At 60.7% G+C, this 22,868-nt stretch overlaps 9 protein-coding genes across 9 annotated transcripts; 5 read left to right on the top strand and 4 right to left on the bottom strand.

Moving 5' to 3' along the window:
• Positions 1 to 698: 698 nt before the first annotated feature.
• On the bottom strand, positions 699 to 1,995 carry EHS24_000808 (uncharacterized protein; the record flags this gene model as incomplete). The annotated part of the gene is made up of 4 exons (XM_028616625.1): positions 699 to 765; positions 815 to 1,299; positions 1,395 to 1,891; positions 1,956 to 1,995. 4 exons carry the CDS (start codon positions 1,993 to 1,995, stop codon positions 699 to 701), a joined length of 1,089 nt encoding a protein of 362 aa, XP_028480482.1.
• A 914-nt stretch (positions 1,996 to 2,909) lies between these two features.
• Positions 2,910 to 8,928, top strand: EHS24_000807 (uncharacterized protein; the record flags this gene model as incomplete). The annotated part of the gene is made up of 2 exons (XM_028616624.1): positions 2,910 to 3,063; positions 3,122 to 8,928. 2 exons carry the CDS (start codon positions 2,910 to 2,912, stop codon positions 8,926 to 8,928), a joined length of 5,961 nt encoding a protein of 1,986 aa, XP_028480481.1.
• A 2,014-nt stretch (positions 8,929 to 10,942) lies between these two features.
• Positions 10,943 to 11,496, top strand: EHS24_000806 (uncharacterized protein; the record flags this gene model as incomplete). The annotated part of the gene is made up of 3 exons (XM_028616623.1): positions 10,943 to 11,198; positions 11,306 to 11,405; positions 11,475 to 11,496. The coding sequence occupies 3 exons, from the start codon at positions 10,943 to 10,945 to the stop codon at positions 11,494 to 11,496; spliced, it is 378 nt and encodes a 125-aa protein (XP_028480480.1).
• A 247-nt stretch (positions 11,497 to 11,743) lies between these two features.
• Positions 11,744 to 12,271, bottom strand: EHS24_000805 (uncharacterized protein; the record flags this gene model as incomplete). Its single annotated transcript, XM_028616622.1, has 1 exon — positions 11,744 to 12,271. The coding sequence occupies one exon, from the start codon at positions 12,269 to 12,271 to the stop codon at positions 11,744 to 11,746; it is 528 nt and encodes a 175-aa protein (XP_028480479.1).
• A 1,509-nt stretch (positions 12,272 to 13,780) lies between these two features.
• On the bottom strand, positions 13,781 to 14,234 carry EHS24_000804 (uncharacterized protein; the record flags this gene model as incomplete). Its single annotated transcript, XM_028616621.1, has 2 exons — positions 13,781 to 13,848; positions 13,967 to 14,234. The coding sequence occupies 2 exons, from the start codon at positions 14,232 to 14,234 to the stop codon at positions 13,781 to 13,783; spliced, it is 336 nt and encodes a 111-aa protein (XP_028480478.1).
• Positions 14,235 to 15,316: 1,082 nt separating this feature from the next.
• NDH51 (NADH dehydrogenase [ubiquinone] flavoprotein 1, mitochondrial) lies at positions 15,317 to 17,217 on the top strand (the record flags this gene model as incomplete). The annotated part of the gene is made up of 3 exons (XM_028616620.1): positions 15,317 to 15,479; positions 15,799 to 16,900; positions 16,989 to 17,217. The coding sequence occupies 3 exons, from the start codon at positions 15,317 to 15,319 to the stop codon at positions 17,215 to 17,217; spliced, it is 1,494 nt and encodes a 497-aa protein (XP_028480477.1).
• Positions 17,218 to 17,514: 297 nt separating this feature from the next.
• On the top strand, positions 17,515 to 19,878 carry EHS24_000802 (uncharacterized protein; the record flags this gene model as incomplete). Its single annotated transcript, XM_028616619.1, has 4 exons — positions 17,515 to 17,586; positions 17,853 to 17,914; positions 18,015 to 19,635; positions 19,690 to 19,878. 4 exons carry the CDS (start codon positions 17,515 to 17,517, stop codon positions 19,876 to 19,878), a joined length of 1,944 nt encoding a protein of 647 aa, XP_028480476.1.
• Positions 19,879 to 20,789: 911 nt separating this feature from the next.
• EHS24_000801 (uncharacterized protein) lies at positions 20,790 to 21,358 on the top strand (the record flags this gene model as incomplete). Its single annotated transcript, XM_028616618.1, has 2 exons — positions 20,790 to 21,050; positions 21,137 to 21,358. 2 exons carry the CDS (start codon positions 20,790 to 20,792, stop codon positions 21,356 to 21,358), a joined length of 483 nt encoding a protein of 160 aa, XP_028480475.1.
• Positions 21,359 to 22,053: 695 nt separating this feature from the next.
• EHS24_000800 (uncharacterized protein) lies at positions 22,054 to 22,840 on the bottom strand (the record flags this gene model as incomplete). The annotated part of the gene is made up of 7 exons (XM_028616617.1): positions 22,054 to 22,102; positions 22,143 to 22,247; positions 22,313 to 22,334; positions 22,392 to 22,415; positions 22,474 to 22,520; positions 22,571 to 22,677; positions 22,805 to 22,840. The coding sequence occupies 7 exons, from the start codon at positions 22,838 to 22,840 to the stop codon at positions 22,054 to 22,056; spliced, it is 390 nt and encodes a 129-aa protein (XP_028480474.1).
• Between the last annotated feature and the right edge of the window lie 28 nt (positions 22,841 to 22,868).

Raw genomic sequence — 22,868 nt, 5'->3', positions numbered from 1 at the left:
CGACGTGGTGGCGGGCAACAAGTTTATTCTTGGTTCTCTCGCCGAGACGAACATGGCGGCGCGCCGTGGTAGCTCCTAGCTCTGTACGCGGGCCGCCGGTTGCGCACACATCCGGGCGCGCATGGCTTGGGAACATTGCTCCTCGAGGGCCTCGAGGGGTTGTCGAGGGGTTTGTCGGGGAGGCAGTCTAGTCTGATGGCTTAGACCTGGGGCTGGTGACATGACTTTCATTTTCACGTGCCGTGCGTTTTTCACGTCGTGGCGGGCCCCGGAGACGATCATGCTGCGCCTGCCTGGCGCCATCGTCGCCTCGTCGGCGTCCTTGGAATGTGTACTGTGTACGCTGGTTGGAACATGTCGATCTCACTGACACACACCCTCTGACGCACGCAAACGCGCAAACATGGCGACCTCAAGCGCCATCATGACGCGTACATCTGAAGACGGCCATTGGCCATTGGCCAGTAGTATATGAGAATGTACGGGCGCGCCCCCGTGGCCAGAGTAGGTATGCATGTGTCCTATGCAGTCTATAGCAACAACGGTGTCTAGGTGCCCAGTCCCGGGCCGCGCTCGGCTCTGCGAGCCGCGGGGGTAGATACTGGACAAGTGTTCTGCGTCCGTCTTGACCAGTGGGTGATTGGCAGTAGATATTAAAACCACCTACCTCCTCCTCTAAGCCGCGGTCACCTCGCGCACTAGTCGACGGGGTCAACGTAAGCGCCTGGCGGTGCGCGCTTCTTGCTCGGGTCTACATAGTGGTATCTGTGGCGCAGGTGAGTGGACGAACAAAACCCGATCACTTGTGACTTACTGGTGCGAATCATGGATGGCGAAGTCGTCGAGGGCGAGAGGACGGACATGGAACCCCTCGCGGCGCGCAGCCTCGAGGCCGTCCTTGCCCGCACGACCTTTCTCGCGCATAAACTCGCGGACAGGGACCATGGCGGCGTTGCGGCACGTCTCCTTGAGGTCCGAGCCCGACAGGCCGTCGGTGCGGCGCGCCAGCTCCTCGATGGAGAATCCAGAGGCGAGCTTGGTGTGCGAGAGCATGAGGGAGAGGATCTTGAGACGCTGCTCATAGTTGGGGAGGCGGATGGCGAAGCGCTTGGGCATGCGGCGGAGGATTGCCGGGTCAATGTCGTTGGGGCGGTTCGTGGCACCGAGAACCAGGATGCGGTCGGTGCCAGAGGTCAGGCCGTCCCAGAGGGTCATAAACTCGGCCTTGAGCATGCCAGTGACCTCATGGTCGGCCTGCGAACGCTCACGGAACAGCGAGTCAATCTCATCAATGAAGATCTGGGCCGCGTCAGCGGACAGCACGACAGAGGAAAGTCATGGGCCCAAACCCGAATTCCCGCATATCCGGGTTGGGTTTCACGGGCAACACTTACGATGGACGGCTGGACTTTGCGCGCAAGCGAGAACAGGCCGTTGACGAGCTTGTTGCTCTCGCCAAACCACTTGGAGGTGAGGGAGGAAAGAGGGAGGTTGATGAACGTAGCGCCGCTCTCCTTGGCCAGCGCCTTGGCAAGCATCGTCTTTCCACAGCCTGGGTGGCCGTACAGGAGCACACCGCGGGGCGCAGAGAGGAGCGAGCCGCCCGCAGCAAAGAGCTCGGGGTACGTCAACGGGTAGATGACGGTCTCGCGGAGCGAGTTGATGATCTCGTCCAGTCCACCGATGGACTCGAAAGTGGTGTCAATCGCCTGGGGAGGGATAATCTCGCCAGCGATCGACGTCTCGTACTCGTCGAGGTCGAGGGCTGCCAGCTGTTCCTTGGACAGTCCGGTCTGCGACAGGAGCGATTCGCCCTTCTCTTTGCTCTTCTTGCTTGCGCCGGGTGTGTCGGCAAGCGACGACAAGACGTACCGCAACGCGTAGTAGAGCGCTACCTGCGACGCAGCGAAGAATGCCACTGGCTGTCAGCTGCAAGTCACGAGGCATTAGCTTACCGTCCATGACGACGCGGCCGACATCTCTTGAGCTAGGCATGATGGAAGGGGGGTGGGGAGCCCGGAGGCGAGTGGGTTGAAATGGAGAATGTGTTGGAAAAGAGATGAGCAAGTGTCCCTCGCTCTCCCGGGTAGGTGGCAAACCGAATAAACCGAACGGGCTGGGCCGGAGAGGGCCGCCAGAGCGGGTGGGTGGCGTTGGAAGCGGGGGCAAAATGGTAGGCATGGGAGGGACTGCGGGCGCCTTGTGAGCATCAATGAGGCCAATTGGCCAAATAGGCGCAAATGTCCAACGCGTTGCGTTTTGCAGGGAAAAAGGCGTGTGTGCCTGGGGCGCGCGGGTTTGTAATGTACAAAGCGTGTGTCAAACGTCCAGAATGCCATCACTTTGATAAACCTTTGTGCTCCTCACGGTGACACCGATGTAGACATCTAGAGCGCGCAGGCCGTGTACATTATGCACATGTACCCCTCTCACTGTCCACAACACCTCAATATGCTTGGTGGGGTGCAGGACCGCGAGGCTGATGGCTGGACATTACCAGGGTGAAGCTGGGGGGGGCGCCACATGCAATGTCCACGTATTTTTGATTTCCTGGTGCATGGGCGCGCGCGCGCGCCGCGTTCAGGACAACCGCGCGTTCAGCCTCCTCTCATTGCGGCGAGAACGGGGGCTGCTGGGTGAACGCGTATGACTGGCGCACTGGCTGGCGCACTGGCTGGTGACCCTGCTGTTAACATCTGCAAACCCCTTCTTCCCTCATCTCCCTCATCTCCCTCGTCTCCCTCGCACCCATTCACGCGCAAACGAAACGATACAGTCAAACAAACACACACTCCATCTCCCTCCCCCCCTCCCCATCCACTGCATACTCGCGCTGTTGGCCGAGTCCACTCAATATCATCACATCCTCAACAATAGCCCAAACCTAGCGCGCCTCGTCCCCCCATCCCATGTCTCCAACCACCCGGCGCGCAGCGTCCTCTCACACACCCCAACCCAACCTCTTTACCACTCCCATTGCGTCGTCCTCCAAGCACGCCTACACCACCCAGCACACACCTCAGAGCACACCAATCGCCCCCCTCCGCGCGTCAAAGGTCATTGGTGAGTAGCGCGTCTGAACTTGGCCACCATGAGTACAGTTTCTGACCCACCCGCGCAGCCGCGTCTGGCCCTGGCCCACGGTTGTCGTCTGGCGCATCGTCGTCGCTCCCCCCCAGCACACACGCCAACGCTGTTGCAAGCTCCAGTCGCATCCGTGTTCGTGTCTCATTCTCTCCCCAGCTGGCACACACAAAACTCTTCCACTCCAACGACCCCCTCGTTCCTTCATCTAGCAGCTCCAACCCAAACGACGCCCCATCTTCCGACTCGCCCTGCCACGACCTGCGTTGCGCCAGCCCGTCGCTGCGTAGTATCCTGAAGGCCAAGGCGTATCCCATCCGACTGGCAAAGTCGGTCAACGAGGGCACGTGGAATAACCGCGAGCCTGCACGCCTCATCGTCACCGGTAGCAAACCGAGGAATACACGGGGTACCATGGTCCTGGCAGAGCTGTGCGATGGGGCCGAAGACGGCGTCATGGGCAAACCAACATCCGACGACATTGAGCCTCCCTCCGACGACTCGAACACTGGCGAGGGTGACGCTCCCGGGTCCGACGCCAGCGACGGGTCCGAGGAGGAGGAAGAGGTCGAGTGCTTGCATCCCACATCGCTCGTCGACGTCATCTTGGAAGGTGCCGGCGACCTGTTGACGCTCGAGGAAGCGTACACATCGTTGACCCTTCGCCTCCGCGAATCAATGTACGAGATGGGACCCGCGACACTGTCAGCCCACGCGTCGTTTGACCAGGTGTATCGACCCATCCTCGACGAGGCCCCGGCCATTGTCCGCGCCATGCAGCGCGATCTCCACCGTCTCATGGGCCGCGTCCCAAACACCGAGACTGACCAGTCGTCGTCTCCCTTCCGTGGCCTGGTTGCCTCGAGCCCTTCCCAGTACCCTCCATCGCCTGTAAAGTCGCCCAGGAAGGGCTACACTGCCGCCGAGGTCATGTACCGTCGCGAGGCGGCGGGTGTGGGCTGCTCAGTCCTCCGCTTCCTCGCGTGCATCCTCAACTCGCCCCGCATGTTTGTTTGCTTCACCGAGGCCGACCTCCTCGCGCTCCTAGACCAGGTTCTCGTCATCTTCCGTTCGCCCAGCCTCCCTACCCCTTCGCCAAAGCGTACCTACACCCTCGCCATGATTGTGCTGTCGCAGCTCAACCTTCCTGCTGCCTGGGTGCGCCCGATGGAGAAGAAGGTGGTCGCATCGGTCGAGCTTGCCCTCAACTCTGTTGGCTTGGGCCAAAATGCCATCAAGGATCCCTCGCCTATTCGCAAGGAGGCATTCAATGCCATGGCCAACCTGCTCGCCGCGTACCCCGATGTCTTCTTCTCGTCATACCAGAGCCTGCTGCCCATCTGTCTGCGCAGCTTGGCCCACAACAACCCTACCGTCCGTCGGTCGGCATCGGCTGCGGCCGCGGCATTTGTCTCGTCCAAGCTTCGTCTCCTTGAGAATGCCGACTTGAATCGCGCCGACACGTCCGAGTGGACCAAGACGCGTGCCATGGTCGCCAAGAGCGAGACCTTTGTCTCCAATTTCCTCAAGGCGCCGCTCAAGGTCGCTGGCAAGCTGGTCTATGACAGCAACGGCGACAAGAAGACCGAGTGGAGCCCTCTCCAGAACATGTTCCGACAGACTGTTGGGAGTGCAGACGAAGTCGCATGGGCATGCTCGACCTGGGCTATGCTCGTGAGCTTGATGGGCCACGCATACAACACATCGTCGCAGGTGCAAGAAATCGACCACATCATGGACCGCTCGCTGCAACCCTCCACCAACTCTGTCCGCCCAACCCTTGCTTCCGCCGCATGGCAGCATGCCATATATGCCTACCTCCAGGCCGGCAGCTCAGTCACTGTCACGGACGACGCCCGCATTGTGCGGTCATACAATGCGTTCGCCGCGTCGTCCCAGCAGGACGTTGCCTCGCGTCTCAAGGCCATTCTCCTCCCTGCCAACCTCGCGCTCAAGCAGGCCAATGACTCCATCAACTTTACCCGCTCCCTTGTGGCTCATGCCGAGTTTAACGGCGAACAGCGCTGGAGCTGGCAGCGTGGCGAGAAGAACAAAAGGCTCGCTTGGATGGTCACTTGCGGCATGTCTGCGCCTGCCATGGTGTACGCATACACTGTCGTCGCTCTCTCGCACGAAGACGTCCCTGCGCGCGAGGTGTCGCGGGTATCGGGGTTGCCCAGCTCGGACGGCATGGTCAACGACCAGAGCCCCGAGGAGCGCAGCATGCCCCGTCTCGACAGGACTTTCGAGTTGATCCTCAACCCCTTGCTCAAGCAGTTCTTCAGCATCAACGGCGTCGACCTTCTCAAAAACCAGGGCTGGCAGATTCTGGAGGCCATCACCGCTCCCGCCCCTGCCACCGGCTTGTCGGTTCCCCCGCTCGAGCGTCTGCTGTTCAAGCGTTACCTGAGTGGCGAAGTGTTGGGCCTCGACAAGGTCACACCAGAGGTCATTCGCATGTTCGAGGCCGACCAGATCAAGGCCTCTGAGATTCCAGCCTGGGGCAAGGCCTGGGTTTCCATGCGTCTCGGCAAGCTCCTGTCTCTCTTCCAGGATGCGTTTGACGGTATCCGCGGTATCAGCGACCTCGCTGCAGTGGAGTGGGTCACCAACGCCGACGGTCTGGTTATCCTCCCAGCCACCCTCTCGCGCGTGTGGGCCAACCTTCTCCGCGCGCTCGCCGCCATCAACACCCCCGACTCGCCCAACCCGCTCTTCCCCTTTGCACTCAAGTTCATTACCCAGCATATTCTCAACATCTTTACACGCGACCCCGCGTCGTTTGTGCCCGTGTGCCTCCTCAATTCGAGCGGCAAGTCGACGCTCAACTCGGACGCGGTCCGCCTCGGTGTCACGCTTCACCTATACAACACTGCCACCGAGGTCCTCGGCGAGGGAGTGTTTAGCACCACCCGCATCGACGTCCAGGTTCGCCCCGGCGAGGTGCAGCCGGCCTTTATCGACAAGGCATTCGGCAACCCCACGCCTGCCGGATGTATCCTTGGCCAGGTCCTGCGCTCCAAGCTCTTCACCTCGCCCATGGAGCCCAAGGTCCGTTCTCTCTTCCAGTCGCTCATTGGCACTCTGCTCGCAGACGGCTCGGCGCGCGAGGTCGGCACCCGTCTCCTTGGCGAAGTCACCAACGGCATGCCATGGATCTTTGAGGCCACCGAGGAGATGCACCTTGACGTGTGGCGCCTCGTGGCCCTCAAGTGGGCAGATGTCATCGACCTCCAGCCATCGGACACAGTCTCGCAAACCAACCACACTGGGTCGCTCCTCGTCTCGCTCCTCTCGTGCCCCTTCCGTTCACGCGACGCCGCTTCGGTCTGGTACTCGGCTGCCCCTGTCGAGGCCCTCGAGGCGTGGGACGCACTGCTAAAGGTCACCGTCCTCCGTTTCCGTGCCAGGCGCGCAGGATCCAACTTGGGGGTGCTGGAGACTCTCTCGGCCCACCTTGGCGACTTTATCCGCGTCGACAACGACGACGAGGACAGCGAGGCGACCCGCAAGAGGCGTGCGAGCGCTACTGCTCTCCACTGCCTGGCTGCGGGTACCAGCTGGATCACACTGGTCCCTACCGAGCACTACCACGCCTCGCACTTTTCCATCAACGAAAACTATGTCCCCTCCGACTTCTTCGCCCTTGTCGACCAAGCCCTGTGCGACGCGTACAGTCTTGACGTGGCTCCTGCCGCCAAGCTCATCGACAGCCTCACCACCCTCTTCTCTGCTCTCCCGCCCGACTCGGTCGCCGACGTCCTCGACCCGCTCCGCCCCTCTCTCCGCGCCTGGATGGGTGACGCCGAGTGCCGCATCTCGGGCGACCTCGGTGACGCCGTTGACAACCTGTACATTGCTGTCCTGGGTGCGCTCACCCGCGCCATCGAGGCCGGCGCCATCGAAGCCTCCAGCGAAGCCATGGACGCGTACATTGACATGTACGCTCCTCGCCTGTCCCGCGCTCAGAGCCGCGTCGTCCCACTGGCGTTCCGCGACATGTGGCACCGCGCGTTCCAGCCTCTCGGTGCGGTCGATTACAGCGACGACGTGGCCGGCTTCCTCCAAGACGTCCTCACCGCCGTCCCTGGCCTTGTTATCGCCGAGGGCCTCGAGAGCCTCGACACCGAGTCGCAGAGCATCTACCCATACGCTGAGACTCTGGAGCCCGTCCTCCGTGCGGCTGAGCCGGAGATGGTCGTTGAGGCTACTCCTGAGCCTGTCGAGCCAGTCGAGCCCCTTGAGGTCATGGAGGAGGTGTCGGAGGAGATCAAGGACGTTGTCGAGGACAGCATCGAGGAGGTTGCCGAACCTGAGCCCATCGAGGTTGAAGAACCTGAGGAGCCCATTGAGGTGCCTCCTCCCGTCGTCTCGGCGCCCAACACCCGTCGCCGCCGCCGCAACGCCCCCGAGGCGGACGACCTTGAGATCATTGACGCGCCGCCTTTGGTCGCGCCCACGCCCAGTACCCGCCGTCGCCGTAACGTGGCTGCCGAGGTCCCTGCCGCGCCCGAACCCCTTATTCCTTCGGTCGACTACGACGCCGACGTCTCGCAGAACACCAAGGCTACTCGTCAGCGCCGCAAGAGCGAGCTCATCCCCCAGTCGAGCTCGCCGGTGGAGGCTGTCGCTGCCACCGACGATGTCTTTGGTCCTGCCGCGATCCCAGCAGCACGCCGCCTCCGTCGCAAGACTCGCCGTTCCAAGTCGGACGCCAATGTGGCGGCTACCCCAGTCGCTCCGTCATCGCCCTTGCTGGTGCCCACATCGACTCCCGTTGTGGCTGCTGGTGACGACACGATCATTGCCGAGACGGACATTGAGTCGCCCGAGGCCGACGCCGACGCCGAGCCATTCCACACGCCCACGGCAACGCCTACGCCCAGCCAGGCCGAGCGCCCAAGCTTGTTCTCTTCGGCATCCCGCTGGCTCCGCAAGGTTCCCTCGCTGGGTGTCCTCTTCAACGCCCAGCAGCAGCACGAGCACGAAGCGGATGTTGCGGTCCCTGCGTCGTCGTCCGAACCTGACGCCGCCTCTCTCGCGACCAAGCAGCGCCGCAAGCGCCGTCGTGAGAGTGCGTTCGACGAGGGCATTCCGGAGGAAGTCACTGTTTCGCGCAACGCCTCGCCCAGCCCTCCTGCGCGGGACGGTCTGTCCCCGACGCAGTTGGCCACCCCTGTCGTCCCGGCCGCCGCGTCTGGACGCGCCACCCGTTCGGTTTCTCGCCGCAAGCGCACCGCCGCCGCCGAAGAGCCTCCCAGCACTGCTACGGCACGCGGCAAGCGCACCCGCCGTCGTACCCGCTCTGTCCAGTCCGAGGAGGAAGAGGACGAATTACTCCTCTCGCCCCAGAGCGCCGCCGAGCAGCGTCGCGAGGAGGAGCTGTCCATCGCGCACGCCGCCCAGGTCCTCGAGGCCGCAGCCGCAGCCGAGGCGTCCGAGAGCGGCATGTTTTCCGATGCTCCAGGCGACACCACCGTGACGCGTACGCCCGTGCGTCGCGGCACCGCGGCCCTCCGCCGGTCGTCGCGCTCCACGAGCGCGTCGTCCGAGGCCTCGGCAGTCGTCCCGGCCGCCGACGAGCATGACGCCGCGCCCGCAGAGCCGGACCACGACCACCTCCTCCCCTCGCCATACCGCCGCACAGCGACGCAGGCGCGCGTCCTCGCCATGGTTCAGGAGGCCTCCAACAACGAGGCCGCCATCGCCAACATGGACATTGAGGGCGTCACCGAGCTCATGGCCAACTTGGACAGACTGCGCAAGCTGGCCGAGGCGAACATTGTCGCGCGGGCGCAGGAGGCGAGTGAGGCGCGGCGCAGGAAGAGGCAGAGGGTGGAGTAAGGGAGATTGAGGATGGGGGGAGGGGAGGAGAGGAGAGCATGAGTTAACGTAAACCCAACAAACAACAAACCACCACCACCACCACCACCACCGACGTCTCATGACGGTGTGTGTGTCATACCACAGTTTCTCCCACATAGTAACGATTTCTTTCTTGTATGTATCGCATAGGTTATTGAGGATTGCGTGCGCGGTGCAGAGCTGGGGAGTGCGACTGAGAGAAGAGAGCGGCCGGCACCGTGTTGCGATGTCCAACAGACAATATTCAGTGGTCTCACAGAGCTATAACTGACACGCAACAGTCGCGGATACTGTACAGCAGAATACATGCGAAAATGATACAACTCCCACGGGATCCTTCGCGACCACACACTCTGCGTGCGGCCTACTTCTTCCTCCCCTTGCGGTCCTTTGCGACCTTGCCATCGCTCGAGCTGAGACCGAGCTTGGTGACGCAGTCGGGGCAGTACCACGTCTCGGGGAGCGTGCCGGAGATGTTGACGCACTTGACGTGGAACTGGGCGTGTCAGCAGCGGTCGGTGGAGTGAGACGGTGTACATGTGCACGCAGCTGGTAATGGCCTCGCGCAGCCAGCTCGGCACAACACCCTCAAAGTCGCACAAATCGCTACACTTACCCATTCGTAGGAACACCTGTCGTTGTCGCATCCGATCATCTCTGCGCAACGTCAGTTTCTGTCCGTTCCTACGGGCCAACGAAAAAACTCACCGCCATAGCTCTTCTGCTGGCAGAAGCAGTACAGCGCGTCGTCGGCCTCTGCCTCTGCCTCGGCCTCGACCATCTCCACCTCGCCGTCCGCGTCGGCCTCCGACATGGTGACCGAGTGATGGCGGTCCCGGTCGCGATCCCGGTCGCCGCCCTTGTCGCGCGAGCTGCCGCCGCCGCTCGCCCTTGCGCTCCCGCTGCGTCCTTGCGAGCCGGCGCGCGGCGCGGGAGGCGGCGGCATGCTGCCCGCAGGCGAGCCGATGGCGCCCATTGACGACCCGGCGCTGATGGCCGCTGCGAGCGGGATGGCGGGCTTGGCCCGGCGTTTGCGCGCGTCCGATCCCGAGCCCAGGCCCACAGTCGGGAGGAGGACGTCGGCGCCGCCCAGGTCGCCGAGCTTGACGTCCGTCTCGAGCTCGTCAATGTCCATGCCGCCGACGCGCTTCCACTCTGCGCGTCCGCGCTCGCGGCCGCGCGAGACGATACGTTCCAGGCGTTCGGCGAGCTTGATCTTTTCGTCTTGCAGCGACTCGATCTTGCCCCACTCCGCCTGGATCTTGGCCACGTTCTGCGCGTCCTTTGTGGTCAGGTGGGCGGTGGGGATGGCGGCGCTGGCCGGGATGGGCAGCGTGAACGGCGGGTTAGGGGTGGCGGGCTGCGCGGTAGAGAGGTTCTTGACGCTCTTGGTGAGCCCGTAGTGGCGCTGGTTGATGCGGCTGAGAAGTTCTGCAGAGTTAAAAAAGACCAATATCACTGCAACTCACGGCTAATGCGTTCGTCCTTTTCGCGAATCTCCTGCAAGAGGAAGGTCACCTCACCCGGGAGGTTGTCGAGGCCTGATCAGTCAGCTAACGAAGAGTGTGTCAGCTTTGCTCACTTGCGACAAACTCGGCAGCGGCAGATGCAGCCTCCTCTGCGTTGAAGTGTGGGTACACGTTCAGTGGGACGGCCATTGTGGGGACCAGAGAGGAAGGATATATGAAGAACGTGGGGCGACGATGGTTTAGATTGATGAGCATTGTTGGAGTTGGAGGTGAGTTAGGTGGCAAATAGCTCCCGCGCCTTCCTCCGCCAGGCTCCCCATATTTGCAACACGCCTAACTCGGCCTCACTTTTACAATTCACTCTCCCACGGCCTCTCTCCTGGACCGCCTGCGTGTGCCTTCGGCACCAGCCTCCGCGGTGGAGGGCGACCACAATGACGTTCTGACGTTCTGCTCCCTCGTGTCGGATCTCTTCGCGTCTGCGCATCCTTCACTCCTACAACAACCACCCACCCACACCCACCATGTCCGCCCAGACCCTCTTCCGCACCGGTGCTGCCCTCACCGCCACGGGCATCTCGTTTGGCGCATTCGGCGCCCATGCCCTTCGCGCGCGGTTCCCCGACATGGCCGACAAGTCGCACGCGTCGTGGATGACGGGATCGAGCTACCTGATCTACAACGGTCTCGCGCTCATGGCCATCTCGGCGCACCCGTCCGTTGCCCTCGGCATGCGCAGGTACAAGACTGCGGCGGGCCTCATTTTCGGTGGCACGGCGGGTGAGTACAGGGAGAAGGGGGATAATGAAGAGAGCCTAGAGCGGGAGGCTGTCATTAGCTGGCCTCGTGGCCGGCAGGTGTGAATTGTAGCTGACGCCTTACCGCAGTGTTCAGTGGATCCATCTTTGCCCTCGTCCTCTGGCGCGACCAGGTCGCCAAGGTGCTCGGTCCTATCACACCCCTGGGCGGCCTGGCCATGATTGCTGGGTACGTGTGATAACTGCTTTTTGCATACGAGGGGACACGAGGGTAGACCTGAACTAATATTATACACAGATACATTGCGCTGGCCCTTTGAGGAGAGAGTGGAGAGGAAAGGAATCTTGAGTACTTCAGACGCTTGTTGATGTAGAGAGGGGTGGGGGGGGGGGGGAACTTGGCGTCGCCATGCGGATGCGAAAAAGTGGTATCGAAATGCACTGGGCTGGGAGAGTCGGGGTAACTTGGTGGTGGTGTTGCTGGGAGTTCGGGGCATCCAGTGCCTGGGTGTACGCCTCTTGTTAGGGGGACTTTGGCGGTGGCGATCACGCGCGCGCGCTCATACTTCACGCGAGGAGGCCGGCGGTGGCGTCGACATGGTCCGCATGGAAATGGTTGGGCTCCTCATGCTCACGGCTGGCACGCACACGCTTGTTTCCCGGGGCGAGACCGAGACCGTGGGAGGCAGCGAGTTCCACGAGATCCTCTTCACAGACACACTCGGAGCGAGTGAACAGAAGGCCGAGGTCACGCGCAAACGACTTGGCACGGGAAATCTCCTGCCAGACGAGCACCTCGGCGGCCGCGGTCATCAGACGGGTCTCGGCGTCGTGGACGTCGTACGTCTCCGGGTGAACGGCCGCGCTGGTGAGGACGTGGTTGGCGAGAAAGTGCGCGCAGTGAGCATCATCGTACACGATGGAGAGGAGGGACACGGCCACGGGGGGCGGAGTGGAGATTGCCAGGAGGGACGACGTAGACGATGTCGGGGAACCCGGGGGCGACGGGGGCTCGAGCATGGGTGGCGACGACTTGGTGATGGGTGGCGAGAACATGACAAGCATGCGGGAGCCGAGGATGTCGAGGTAGCTCATGGCTGGAGTGCGTCAGTGGTATGCAGGCAGAGGAACACCCAGAGTATGGCTGGGTAACGCACTTGCAGTCATACGGGATGTTATAGGGACGGGGAGTGATGGAATGGACGGTTGTTGCGTTGTTTAGATAGAGCGTTGGATAATTAGTGCGTGGGTGGGTGGGGGTGATGGCTGGCCGATGGCCGCTGGGGTGGTGGTTATATCTTGGGGCGGTCGCTGCTCGCGTGACCTGTGGTGGTGCCGCCGGCCCCCTTGTGTCTAACCTTGCACACACACGACTCGGCGGCTGCGGCTGATGGCTGCGCACACAGAGTGGTCTGGGTGTCACTGACGCTATCGGACAGCAAGAGAGCGCTTGGGAGCGAGGGAACAATGGCAGAAATGGGGCCTGAGTAACCAAAAGGAGAAAGGACGCTATCTCTCCTCGTGTTGATCGAGAGAGATAACCCGCCCCCCCCGCAGGTTGGGTTGGCTGCGTGCATTCCGCCCACAGCAGGCCACGCCATGCAACGAGCCGCCGATAACCATTCTGAGAGTGTCGTCGTCACCGCCAGAGTGCCCAATGCGCAAGTGCCAGCGCCCACATGCCAACAGAGACGAAGGCGCGGCTGGTGGGCGTGTTTTGCCGCACTGATCACCACGCGTTGGCGCCCGCTAGCCCCAGTTGGCGAGTCTCTCACCTGTGCGTCTCTTGCAACTGCCTGCCCTTCGGGCCTTTGTGAAGCTTGTGAAGAGTGTCCCAGAGGCCAGAGGCCAGAGACCATGTGGTCATGTGACATTTGTGTTCAGAGAAGCAAAGTGTGATGGTACATGTCCCCCAACGTCCAAGTCAGAAGCAGTGCATGGTGTGGGTCATGGTTCTCAGACCTGAGATCTACGATAAAGTCACGACGAGGAGATCGGAGAAACACACTATTGCTGGTCCCGCATGGCGTTGACCGCTTTTCGAGGCTTGTGTATGGATTTTGTGGGGTGGGAGAAACACACTATGCGGCCATTTGCTGGTCCCGCATAGCGTTTACGACCGGATTGTGTGTTTTGGGGAAAAACCGAGTATCATTTCACTATGACCAGTTACTTGACACCTAACGCGTTTCACATGGCTCAGCCAACCAGGAGGCCGGGTTTGTGTCGACCCCTGTCTGAACTCCGCGCGGAGCCAAACATTCATGCGAATTCATGCATTCCTGGTGCATCATGTGCATATGGCGAGTGTGGATCCGTGGGATGAGCACACGCGCGCCCTGGACAACTATCAACGTACTCGACCTGGCTCAAGCTGCGGCCGCAAGCTGTTACAGAAATGTGGTCGACGTGGGTTTCGGGGTCTGGGAGCTGAGAACTGAGAGCTGCACTTGTAGGTCACAGAGTAGCGGGTGATCCAATGATTCAGTGATGTACGTAGTACTTTGGTTCGTGGGCACTGAAAGGACACTCTGTGTTTCCCTCCTGGACCACATACGGTACCCCCCTCGAAGCCCCAAGCCGTCATCGGATGTACATTCTTTACTAGGTGTCGAGAGAGTGGGACATGCCAATGGCCGTGTCGAAGATGGCGCTCACAACGTACTCGGTGTCTTACTGGCAACGACACAGTCAAAAGACATTGCGGTTGCGTTCAGCATGTCGATGTCGATGCTCTTGCGGGTATATGGCCTCGGGATCCACTTGAGGAATTCCATAGGGAGACAATACCCTTGAAAGTGTCGACGAAACATGCGTGGCACAGTGGGTCCAGGTCGGGGTTGGTAAAGCCGTATCCGCGGCACACCCTGCTGCAGTCGAGCACATCGTTCGTCATGTGCTCGATGCGGTGCACGTCGCCCTCGGCAATGGCCTCGCCGCCACTCTCCTCCAGTTCTGGCCGCTTCTCGGACCACCAAGAACGACAGGCGGGGCAGACGGGGATAAACTGGCCAGTGGGGTCGCGCTCCGTGCCCGCACCGCAGACGGTCGACCGCATACATTAGGGACGTGGAACGTCTGCAGGCGACCAGAACCTGCTCTGCTCAACCGAGCTGGAGGTACGATGTGCTGCCAGAGGCGTCCATTGAGCTTTTGCAAGGCTGCCCAGTGGTCGCCCATACTCAGGATGGAGATGAATTCAGAGTGTAGAGAGCATTTCTGATCCATGTCCAGGGAAGCGGCTTGCAACCCGGCTTGGCGGCCAGGTCCTTGACGTACTCGCGGCCGGGGGTTATGTTGGAGAGAGGCAGAACATTGAATGCGGTGGTGAGAGGACGCCGGTGGTGTGCTGGCGCATGTGATTGATTGTCGTACAATTATTTCACTTGAAAGTGTGTCCACCGCAACCATGCAGCGAGCAATGCCTCTTGCACTTGGCTTTGTGCCGTTGCTGGGCCCTGGAGTCAAATACGCGGTCTTCTCGACCGATCAAGATTAGTGACGAGGAATGATCAGCAAGTGTATACGTGCGAAGGCGATCGAGGAATGATCAACAGGTGTGTATGAGTGCGAAGGCGATCCGATGTCTATCGTTCATGATCAGCTTCTGTAATTGTGACATACGCACTGGTCACGTTACACTGGAAAAGGAGTGACCACAAAGGCAAGACTTCCCTTGCCTTGTACTTGTGTTTCTGGCTTCTGGGACGGGCTGGTTGGCATGTCTCCTGCCAGCCTGTCCCTTACCTGACCGTCCTGTTCTCTGCAAGGAAAGCCTATCCACCAGTGTCTGAGGTGAGAGCGTTGAGAGAGTAAAGGCGATGTCATGCATGCATGACGTTCGTGTTGTTTGTCTGTTCCAACCAGTATCCAGGGCGAGCTAGGCAGTGGTGCCACACGCCGTTGCTCCCGCAAACTCCGGCGAGCCGGTCGCGCGGAGCTGCCATTGCGTCTCCACCCATTCGTCGAGGCTCACCACCACAGGAGGACACAGGACAAGTCGCCTCCGTCGACCACCGTACACCTCGACCTACACCTATTCCTCGGCGTAGAGCCTTACAACCGACTGGCCATCACTTACGGCTACTCGCGTCGACCCTCGTACCCCTCTCCCCACTCTCTGACCTTCCCCCGCCGACAATGCTCAAGTCGACTGCCGCTCTCCCGCGCTCGGTCGCTCGTGCCGCCGTTCGCCAGCAGGCCCGCACGCTGGCCACGGTTACCGACACACCCGTCCACATTCACGGAGGTCTTCGTGACCAGGATAGGATCTTCACCAACGTGCACGCCAGGAATGATTGGAGTATGTCGAGAGGGAGAGAGGGAGGACTCTTGGTGTTGGAGAGAACGCGGGAGAGCGACCGGATGGTGTAAAGCGCCGAGGGGCTTGGACGGCTGTCTAATCTACACCTAGACCGTTCTGGCTGTCTTGCCAGATGATTTGGGGCCTCGTTCAGCAGGCACTCTTACATGGCCTGCTCTGCCGCCTCATGGACGTCGAGGCAGAGCGATCGGCGGTGTCAAACATTAGCCCCTCGTACCGCCAATCCTCGTTCAACTTTGTCCTCCAACATTCCAATTTGTCTTCCAACGTCATGTACGGTATCGCTGACAGTTCCCAGAGCTGAAGGGAGCACTGTCTAGGGGCGACTGGCACAGGACAAAGGACATCCTCCTCCAGGGCGATGCCAAGATCATTCAGACCATCAAGGACTCTGGCCTCCGTGGCCGTGGTGGTGCCGGTTTCCCTTCGGGCCTCAAGTGGAGCTTCATGAACAAGCCTGGATGGGAGAAGGACCCCCGCCCCCGCTACCTTGTCGTCAACGCCGACGAGGGTGAGCCCGGAACCTGCAAGGACCGCGAGATTATGCGCGGTGACCCCCACAAGCTCGTCGAGGGCTGTCTTGTCGCTGGTCGCTCCATGAACGCCACTGCCGCCTACATCTACATCCGTGGCGAGTTCATCGAGGAGGCCCACCGCATGCAGGTGGCCATTGACGAGGCGTACGCTGCGGGCCTCATCGGCAAGAACGCCTGTGGCTCCGGCTACGACTTTGACGTCTACGTCCACCGCGGTGCCGGTGCCTACATCTGTGGTGAGGAGACTGCCCTCATCGAGTCGCTTGAGGGCAAGCAGGGCAAGCCCCGTCTCAAGCCTCCCTTCCCCGCCGACGTCGGTCTCTTTGGCTGCCCCTCGACTGTCGCCAACGTCGAGACTGTCGCTGTCGCCCCTACCATTGCTCGCCGTGGTGGCTCGTGGTTCGCCTCGTTTGGTCGTGAGCGCAACTCGGGCACCAAGCTCTTCTGCGTTTCGGGCCACGTCAACAACCCCGCTGTCTTCGAGGAGGAGATGTCGATGCCCCTCAAGGAGATGCTCGAGAGGCACTGTGGTGGTATCCGTGGCGGCTGGGACAACCTCAAGGGTATCATTCCCGGTGGTTGCTCCGTCCCCGTCATCAACCGCGAGGTCTCGGCGAAGGTCCTCATGGACTACGACTCGCTCAAGGACCACGGAACCGCCCTCGGTACCGGTGCCATTATCGTCATGGACAACTCGGTCGACATGATCAAGGCTATCGCCCGTTTCGCCAAGTTCTACAAGCACGAGTCGTGTGGCCAGTGCACCCCTTGTCGCGAGGGCACCACTTGGATGATGAACATGATGGACCGCCTTGTCGAGGGTCGCGCACAGGAGCGCGAGATCGACATGCTCCTTGAGCTTACGTAAGCATTTTCCTACCAGTGTGGCCGTGTGGCGGATCGGCGATCAGCACTCCACCTTCCCTTAAGAGTTGTACTGATTTCTCTTCAGCAAGCAGGTCGAGGGCCACACCATCTGCGCGCTCGGTGATGCGGCAGCTTGGCCGATCCAAGGGCTCATGAAGGTCTACCGCCCAGAAGTTGAGGCGCGTATCGCGGAGTTCAAGGCGAAGAGCGGCGACGTGGTGTTCGGCGGCGAGCTCGTCAAGGACATCGACTTTGGCCGTGCCATTCCCGACTCGCTCGGTGCGCACGTCGAGCGCCACGTTGCGGCACCCTAGAGAGAGAGAGAACGAACCGCCAACTCTGGTTTGGCTAGGTCAGAGGTTCAGGCAGTAAAGTCATGCATTGTATGCTAGTGGGCGGAGAATAGTGACACAACGAGTAGGTGGTCGAAATTTGATTCCGCTGCCAGCATTAAGGTGCCCCCCCCCCCCCCACGTCATACCGACAGTCAAATCCTGGGCGCTCGTGGCAGATCCGGGATCGCATCGTCCTTCCTTTCAACACACTCTTGTTGCTCTAGGCTCTGCGAGAGTGTGCACTGGCTGTTGAACGGCGTCACATCCTATATCGCAATGGATAGCACGACGGTTCTGAGCGTCAACCTCAGCATCCCGGCACCCGTTCTCCCAGCCCTTGCAGGACGGGTTGACGGTGTTTTGAATGCGCCCCGACTGATCGTCACCTTCACGTTGCCTCAGCTGACCTTGCGCCCCCGGCTGGCCAGCTGACTCACCTTCCCCGTGGCCCGTGGCCCGTGGCCCGTGGCCTTGCGCCTATATCTAGCTGTCTAGCATCTCTTCTTTTGACTCTCCATCTTCTCTCACACACACATGTCTTTCGAATCTTCACTCTCTCTCCAAGACATCCACCTAACCCTCAAGCGCTCTTATTACTCTCTTACTCTTCCCAGCTGGCGTCGTCAGCCGTCGACCCCAACCTCCCCCTCCCCTTCCTTCACCCAAAGGATCCTCCGTGAGTGCCTATAGAGTGATGAGGAGCAGGGGCCGCCGTCAAGCACAGAGGCGGGCTGCACGTCGCTCGCCGTTCTCCGGGCCTGCGCTGACACCTTCAGGCTCTCCTCCGACATGTCGCCTTTCAGTGGTGCCCCAATGTACCCGACCGTCGGCGCCTTTGCCTGCCGCACACCCTCGTGCCAGGCAACCTTTGCAGACTTCAAGGCCCGCAACGCCCATGAGTCTCGTTGCAAGTTCGCCTGCAAGGCATGTGGCGTTAGCTTTTGGAGCACGTGGACATACGAGAACCACAAGCACGAGCACGTCACAGGCCTTGCATTTTGTTGCAGGCTCGGCTGCAAGGTCAAGAACACCTCTACCGCCCTCGACTCGTACCTCTGGTTCGCCACCGAGGCGGCGATGAGGAAGCACCACCTGGTCGACCATGGCGCCACGTATGCCACGGCTCGCGAGGTGTACGACGCTTCCGGGCAGTACAACGACACTCTGTTCATCCCCCTCCCTGCCCACGCGGACAGGCTCGCCGCCCTCGCCGAATACAAGGCGGAAAACAATGGCTACGTCAAGCCGAAGAGCGAGGAACAGCTCTCCCAGGACCGCAACGTGCACAACGTGTACAAGAAGAACCGGTCCGATCTTGAGAGCGACCACGACCGCGACACTCGCCGTCGCCGCACACGCGAGCTGGACGTGGGTGTGTACCAGCGGATCAAGGCCAACCCCGTCCGCTTCGCCCACAGGAGCGAGAAGCTGCGGATCAACGATCGCCGTCGCCGCAGCGACGAGCCCACCGACAAGCGTGAGGCCTGCCTCAAGAAGAAGCGCGAGGGCGAGGCCAGGCGCCGCCGCAACCTCGCACCCAAGGAGCGCGAGGAGCGCAACGCCAAACGCCGCGTCGACCCCGACGGTGCTGTGCGCAAACAGCTCCGTAAGGACAGCAAGAGGGCCCGTGAGGTCGAGCTCAGCGACGACGAGCGTGAACGCCGAGTTGGACATCGGGATGTAAAGAGGATCACGGCCAGCCCGTTCCGCATAGCCAACGGGCGCGAGAAGCTGCGTCGACGCCGTGCTTTTGGATGCGAGACATTGCACTGCAACCAGGTCTTTGACAACTGGGAGCAGCGCAACAAGCACCAAGCCCGCTGCAAGTACGCTTGCCCAGACTGCCCCATGGCCTCGTTCTGGTATCTGTGGAACTTCAACAGCCACATCCACGAGCACCACACGGGCCTCGGCCATCGCTGCCGTCTTGGCTGCCCTGTCGACAGCAGCGCGGAGGATTACGACTCGGATGATCCATTCATCTGGTTCCAATCCGAGTATCTCCTCCGCCGACACCACGAGGTCGACCACGGTTGCAGTGTCAAGACTGCCTTCCGTGAGTTGAGAGCTCCCGAGGCATGGGAGGGCGATGTCTACATCCCTCTCTGCTCGGAATCGGAGAGGGCCGACAACCTCGCTGCCCACAACTCCCAGCGTCGCATCGACCTCGAGAACACGAACGTCGATGTTGAAAAGCGCCGTAAGACACGTCAGACTCTCCGAGCAAACGAGAAGGCTCTCGAGAGCGACGAGCAGCGTGCCGACCGTCTTGCCCGCACGCATGAAAGCGACAAGGCTACGTACGAGCGCATCAAGCAGGACCCGGTCCGCTACGACAAGCGACTCGAGACTGCGCGCAAAAATGATCACATCAGGCGCGCGAACGAGGTGGACGACGTGCGCCAGCCCAGGCTGGCCAAGAAGCGCGAGTCGACTCCAACGAACCGCTAGGCGGACTCGATCCAGCGTAAGAAGCAGCGCAAGCTCGCCAAGGCCAGGTGCGACGCAAAGCTGTCGTCCGAGGTTCTCGAGGAACGTCGCAGCCCGAAGAATCTCCGCAAGCAGGTGTACAAGGCCAGACAGTGCGCCAAGGCTGACGAGGAGGGCGAAAAAAATGGCGAGAGCAGTGGCCAAATGTAGATGAAGACATCAAGAAGTAGGTGATCAGTTGATCACTCCGTGCTCACTCCTGCAGAGCAAGGCGAGTGCCGCGCGCACACGCAGGCGCGAACTCATAAAATGTACCATACCAAGTGAGTGACTCCAGCCAAAGTGTGCACTAAAACAAGCAGGCACCCACAAACATGCGAGAGACACACAGACACAGAGGGAGAGACAGAGACAGACAGAGACAGGGACAGGGACAGAGAGAGAGTCATACAATGTAACATACCAAGTGAGTGAACCCAGTCAGGGTGTACACTAACACAGCAGGCATGGAGTCACCCATACCACACAAGAGAAAGGCACTCAGGTTAATGTAGCACGGAAGACAATGTACATAATGCCCCGTCGAAGACGTCTGCAGAACGTCCAGGGCTCGTTCGGGACTCTGACAGAGGTTGCGCGATCTCCTCCTGAACGCAGTGCTTTATTGATATCAGCACTCCCAGATTGAGAGATCGAGGAAGGTGGAAGGACTATGGTCATGACTGCGGAAACAGAATGTGGGGCGTGGCGCCACAAGCATCGTAAAGTAGCCACGCATCAACAGTCGAGGCGGCTTCACAGGTTCCGAGCCTATGGCCCGTGAAGCTGGATCAAAATCCTCACATCTCACGTTCAATTCATGCATTGTACATACGCTTGTGGGCAGAAGAGGTCAAAGAGAGTTGCAAAAGGAAGGGTTGTAGTGGCATTGCTGGGATTTGATTCCGTTGTCAACATTAGGGTCACCCGCGTCATACCGACAACCTCCACCCCTATAAACCACATCGCGCTCGCCACCACCACCACCTTCGCATTCGCATCCTCTCCTCCCCTTCAACACCATTTCCCAGCCCAAATTCCTGCCCATCACGCACCTCTCCCTCCTCTTCCTCCCAGCCAGCATGTCCTCGCCTCCCCCAGACAACATCCTGCTGGACCCATTACCCGAGCTGACGGCGGCGCTCGAGTCACACGCCTTTGGGCTCACCTCGTTCTCCATCCTCACGGGCGAGAGCTACCCGCGCAACGAGCAGGAGAGGGAGGCCGTCAGGGCCCAGCATGCGAGTACGGGCGGGACGGAGGGGGTTGTGGGCCGCGCAAGGCTGGTGCTGCTGGCCGGCGAGGGGGTCGTCCTGGTGAGGTTTGACCAGAGGGGTTACACTGTGAGTTTAATGCTGCCCAGATGCATCACCATGAACGCTATGCTATGCTCTGCTGCGTAATTAGACGCGGGGCTGATACGTTCCAGGTCGAATCCACAACACCGACGCGCGACGCCGCGATTCCGGAGGACCAGCGGACATTCGAGTCGCTCGACGCACTGCTCATCGCCCTTTCCCCGGCCTACGTGGCCGCCATGCAGAGCGAGCTCATGAAGCGGTTCGAGGGTGGGCCGGGCCCGAGTCGGTGGCGGGATCTGGACGACAGCGATGGAGACGGTGCAGAGGACGAGCCGGCGTGGATCGACTAGAGAGGGAGGAGGAGGAGGAGGAGTCTCCAGCCTCGAGAAATGAGGACCACTGTAGCCAACCTGCGACGATTGCACCAACATGAACGCGACATCAAGAGATAGCATAGAGAGCGTAAATCCGCCATCGACCGTATTGTGCGCGCTGTCGATTCACCAGCGCTCGACCGCTTCTCGCCGCCAGTTCCATGCGGCAGAAGCATTCCACCACCTGGCGCACGGGCTCACTCCCGTTCCCACCCACACGACCCTGTGCCACATCCTGGTCAAGTCTCCTAGTAAAGTCACTGCATATGTACCCATGGCTACGGCCTTCTGCATACATACCCATGTCTAGGCTTCTATCCAGTTCTCTCTCCTCCAACTGATGAGCGAAAAGACATGGCCCCGCTGCGTGTTCAGGGCGGCCGATCGGCGGTGGACAGTTGTTGACTACCCGCCAACTGGTCTCATATACCCACCGCTGCAAGGACCTGGGGAGATTGAGACTGACCACCGAAACAACTCACCTGTCGCAAAACCATCTAGAGGGACTGCAGTTGCGACTGTGAGCATCGCAAATGTTAGTAGGGGGTTTGGCCGGTCAATTATCACCGCCAATCACCTCCGATCACCAACCACGTCTCTCCGTGGCACAGTGGTGCATAATTCACATCCAACCGTTCTTCTTCACGCGCGGCAACGACTCGCTCTGCGCTTCACTGCTGGGGCTTGGACTTGAAGTTCACAACTTTATGGGAAATATCGCTGGGACGTTAGTTGCAATGCGATAAGAGTTATGGCTCACCGGAGGAGGATGTCGCGGACACCCTCGGCGGTCTGGCGGGTCTCGAGGACGGCCTCGACGGCGAGCTGGCTTCCGGTGGGGATGCGGGGCATGCTCTCGATCGAGCTGGGGCGGAAGCAGAAGATGTTGAACCTGTGTGTCAGCTGCGGTCCAGAGTAAGAAGAGCTCACCAGTCGGTGTCAGTGACGGCGACTTGATGAAGTGGTTAGCACATGGAACATGGGGCCATACGACATCAATAACACGTACAGCCGTCGGGGCCCTTGACGATCTCTTCGTACAGCGTCAGTACAGTGTCACCGCTTGAATATCCTCGGGGGTAGGGACTCACCGCCGTTCTCGTCGCGCTTGGGGGGGCGGCTGACGGCAATGGTGTAGCTGGGTAAACAAGTCAGAAGCGACCTTTGGCGGAGGCCATCCACGCGTACCGAACGTATTTCTTGCCGTTGGCCGAGTCACGGACCTCGGGGACAGCGCCGAGACGGCCGATGAGAGTGGCCTTGGCGAAGCCGCGCGACTGGATGGGGGCGGCCTTCTACGACGCGTGTTAGCGGAGCGGAAGACGGGGGATGATGGTGTGGTGTGAGACGCGCTGGTTGGACGCGTCATGTATGGACGGGGACGGAGCATGCGGTTTGTGGGGGAGTGTGCTGTGTACGTACGAGAGCGTTGAGGGTGGGGCGGGTGATGCGCTGCATGGTGTTGGCTGTGGGTGGATGGATGGTG

Source organism: Apiotrichum porosum (genome assembly GCF_003942205.1).
Source record: "Apiotrichum porosum strain DSM 27194 chromosome Unknown scaffold_1, whole genome shotgun sequence".
NCBI classification, from domain to species: Eukaryota; Fungi; Basidiomycota; class Tremellomycetes; order Trichosporonales; family Trichosporonaceae; genus Apiotrichum; species Apiotrichum porosum.
The sequence above is the reverse complement of the archived record's forward strand: the minus strand, read 5'-3'. Positions and strand labels throughout refer to the sequence as shown.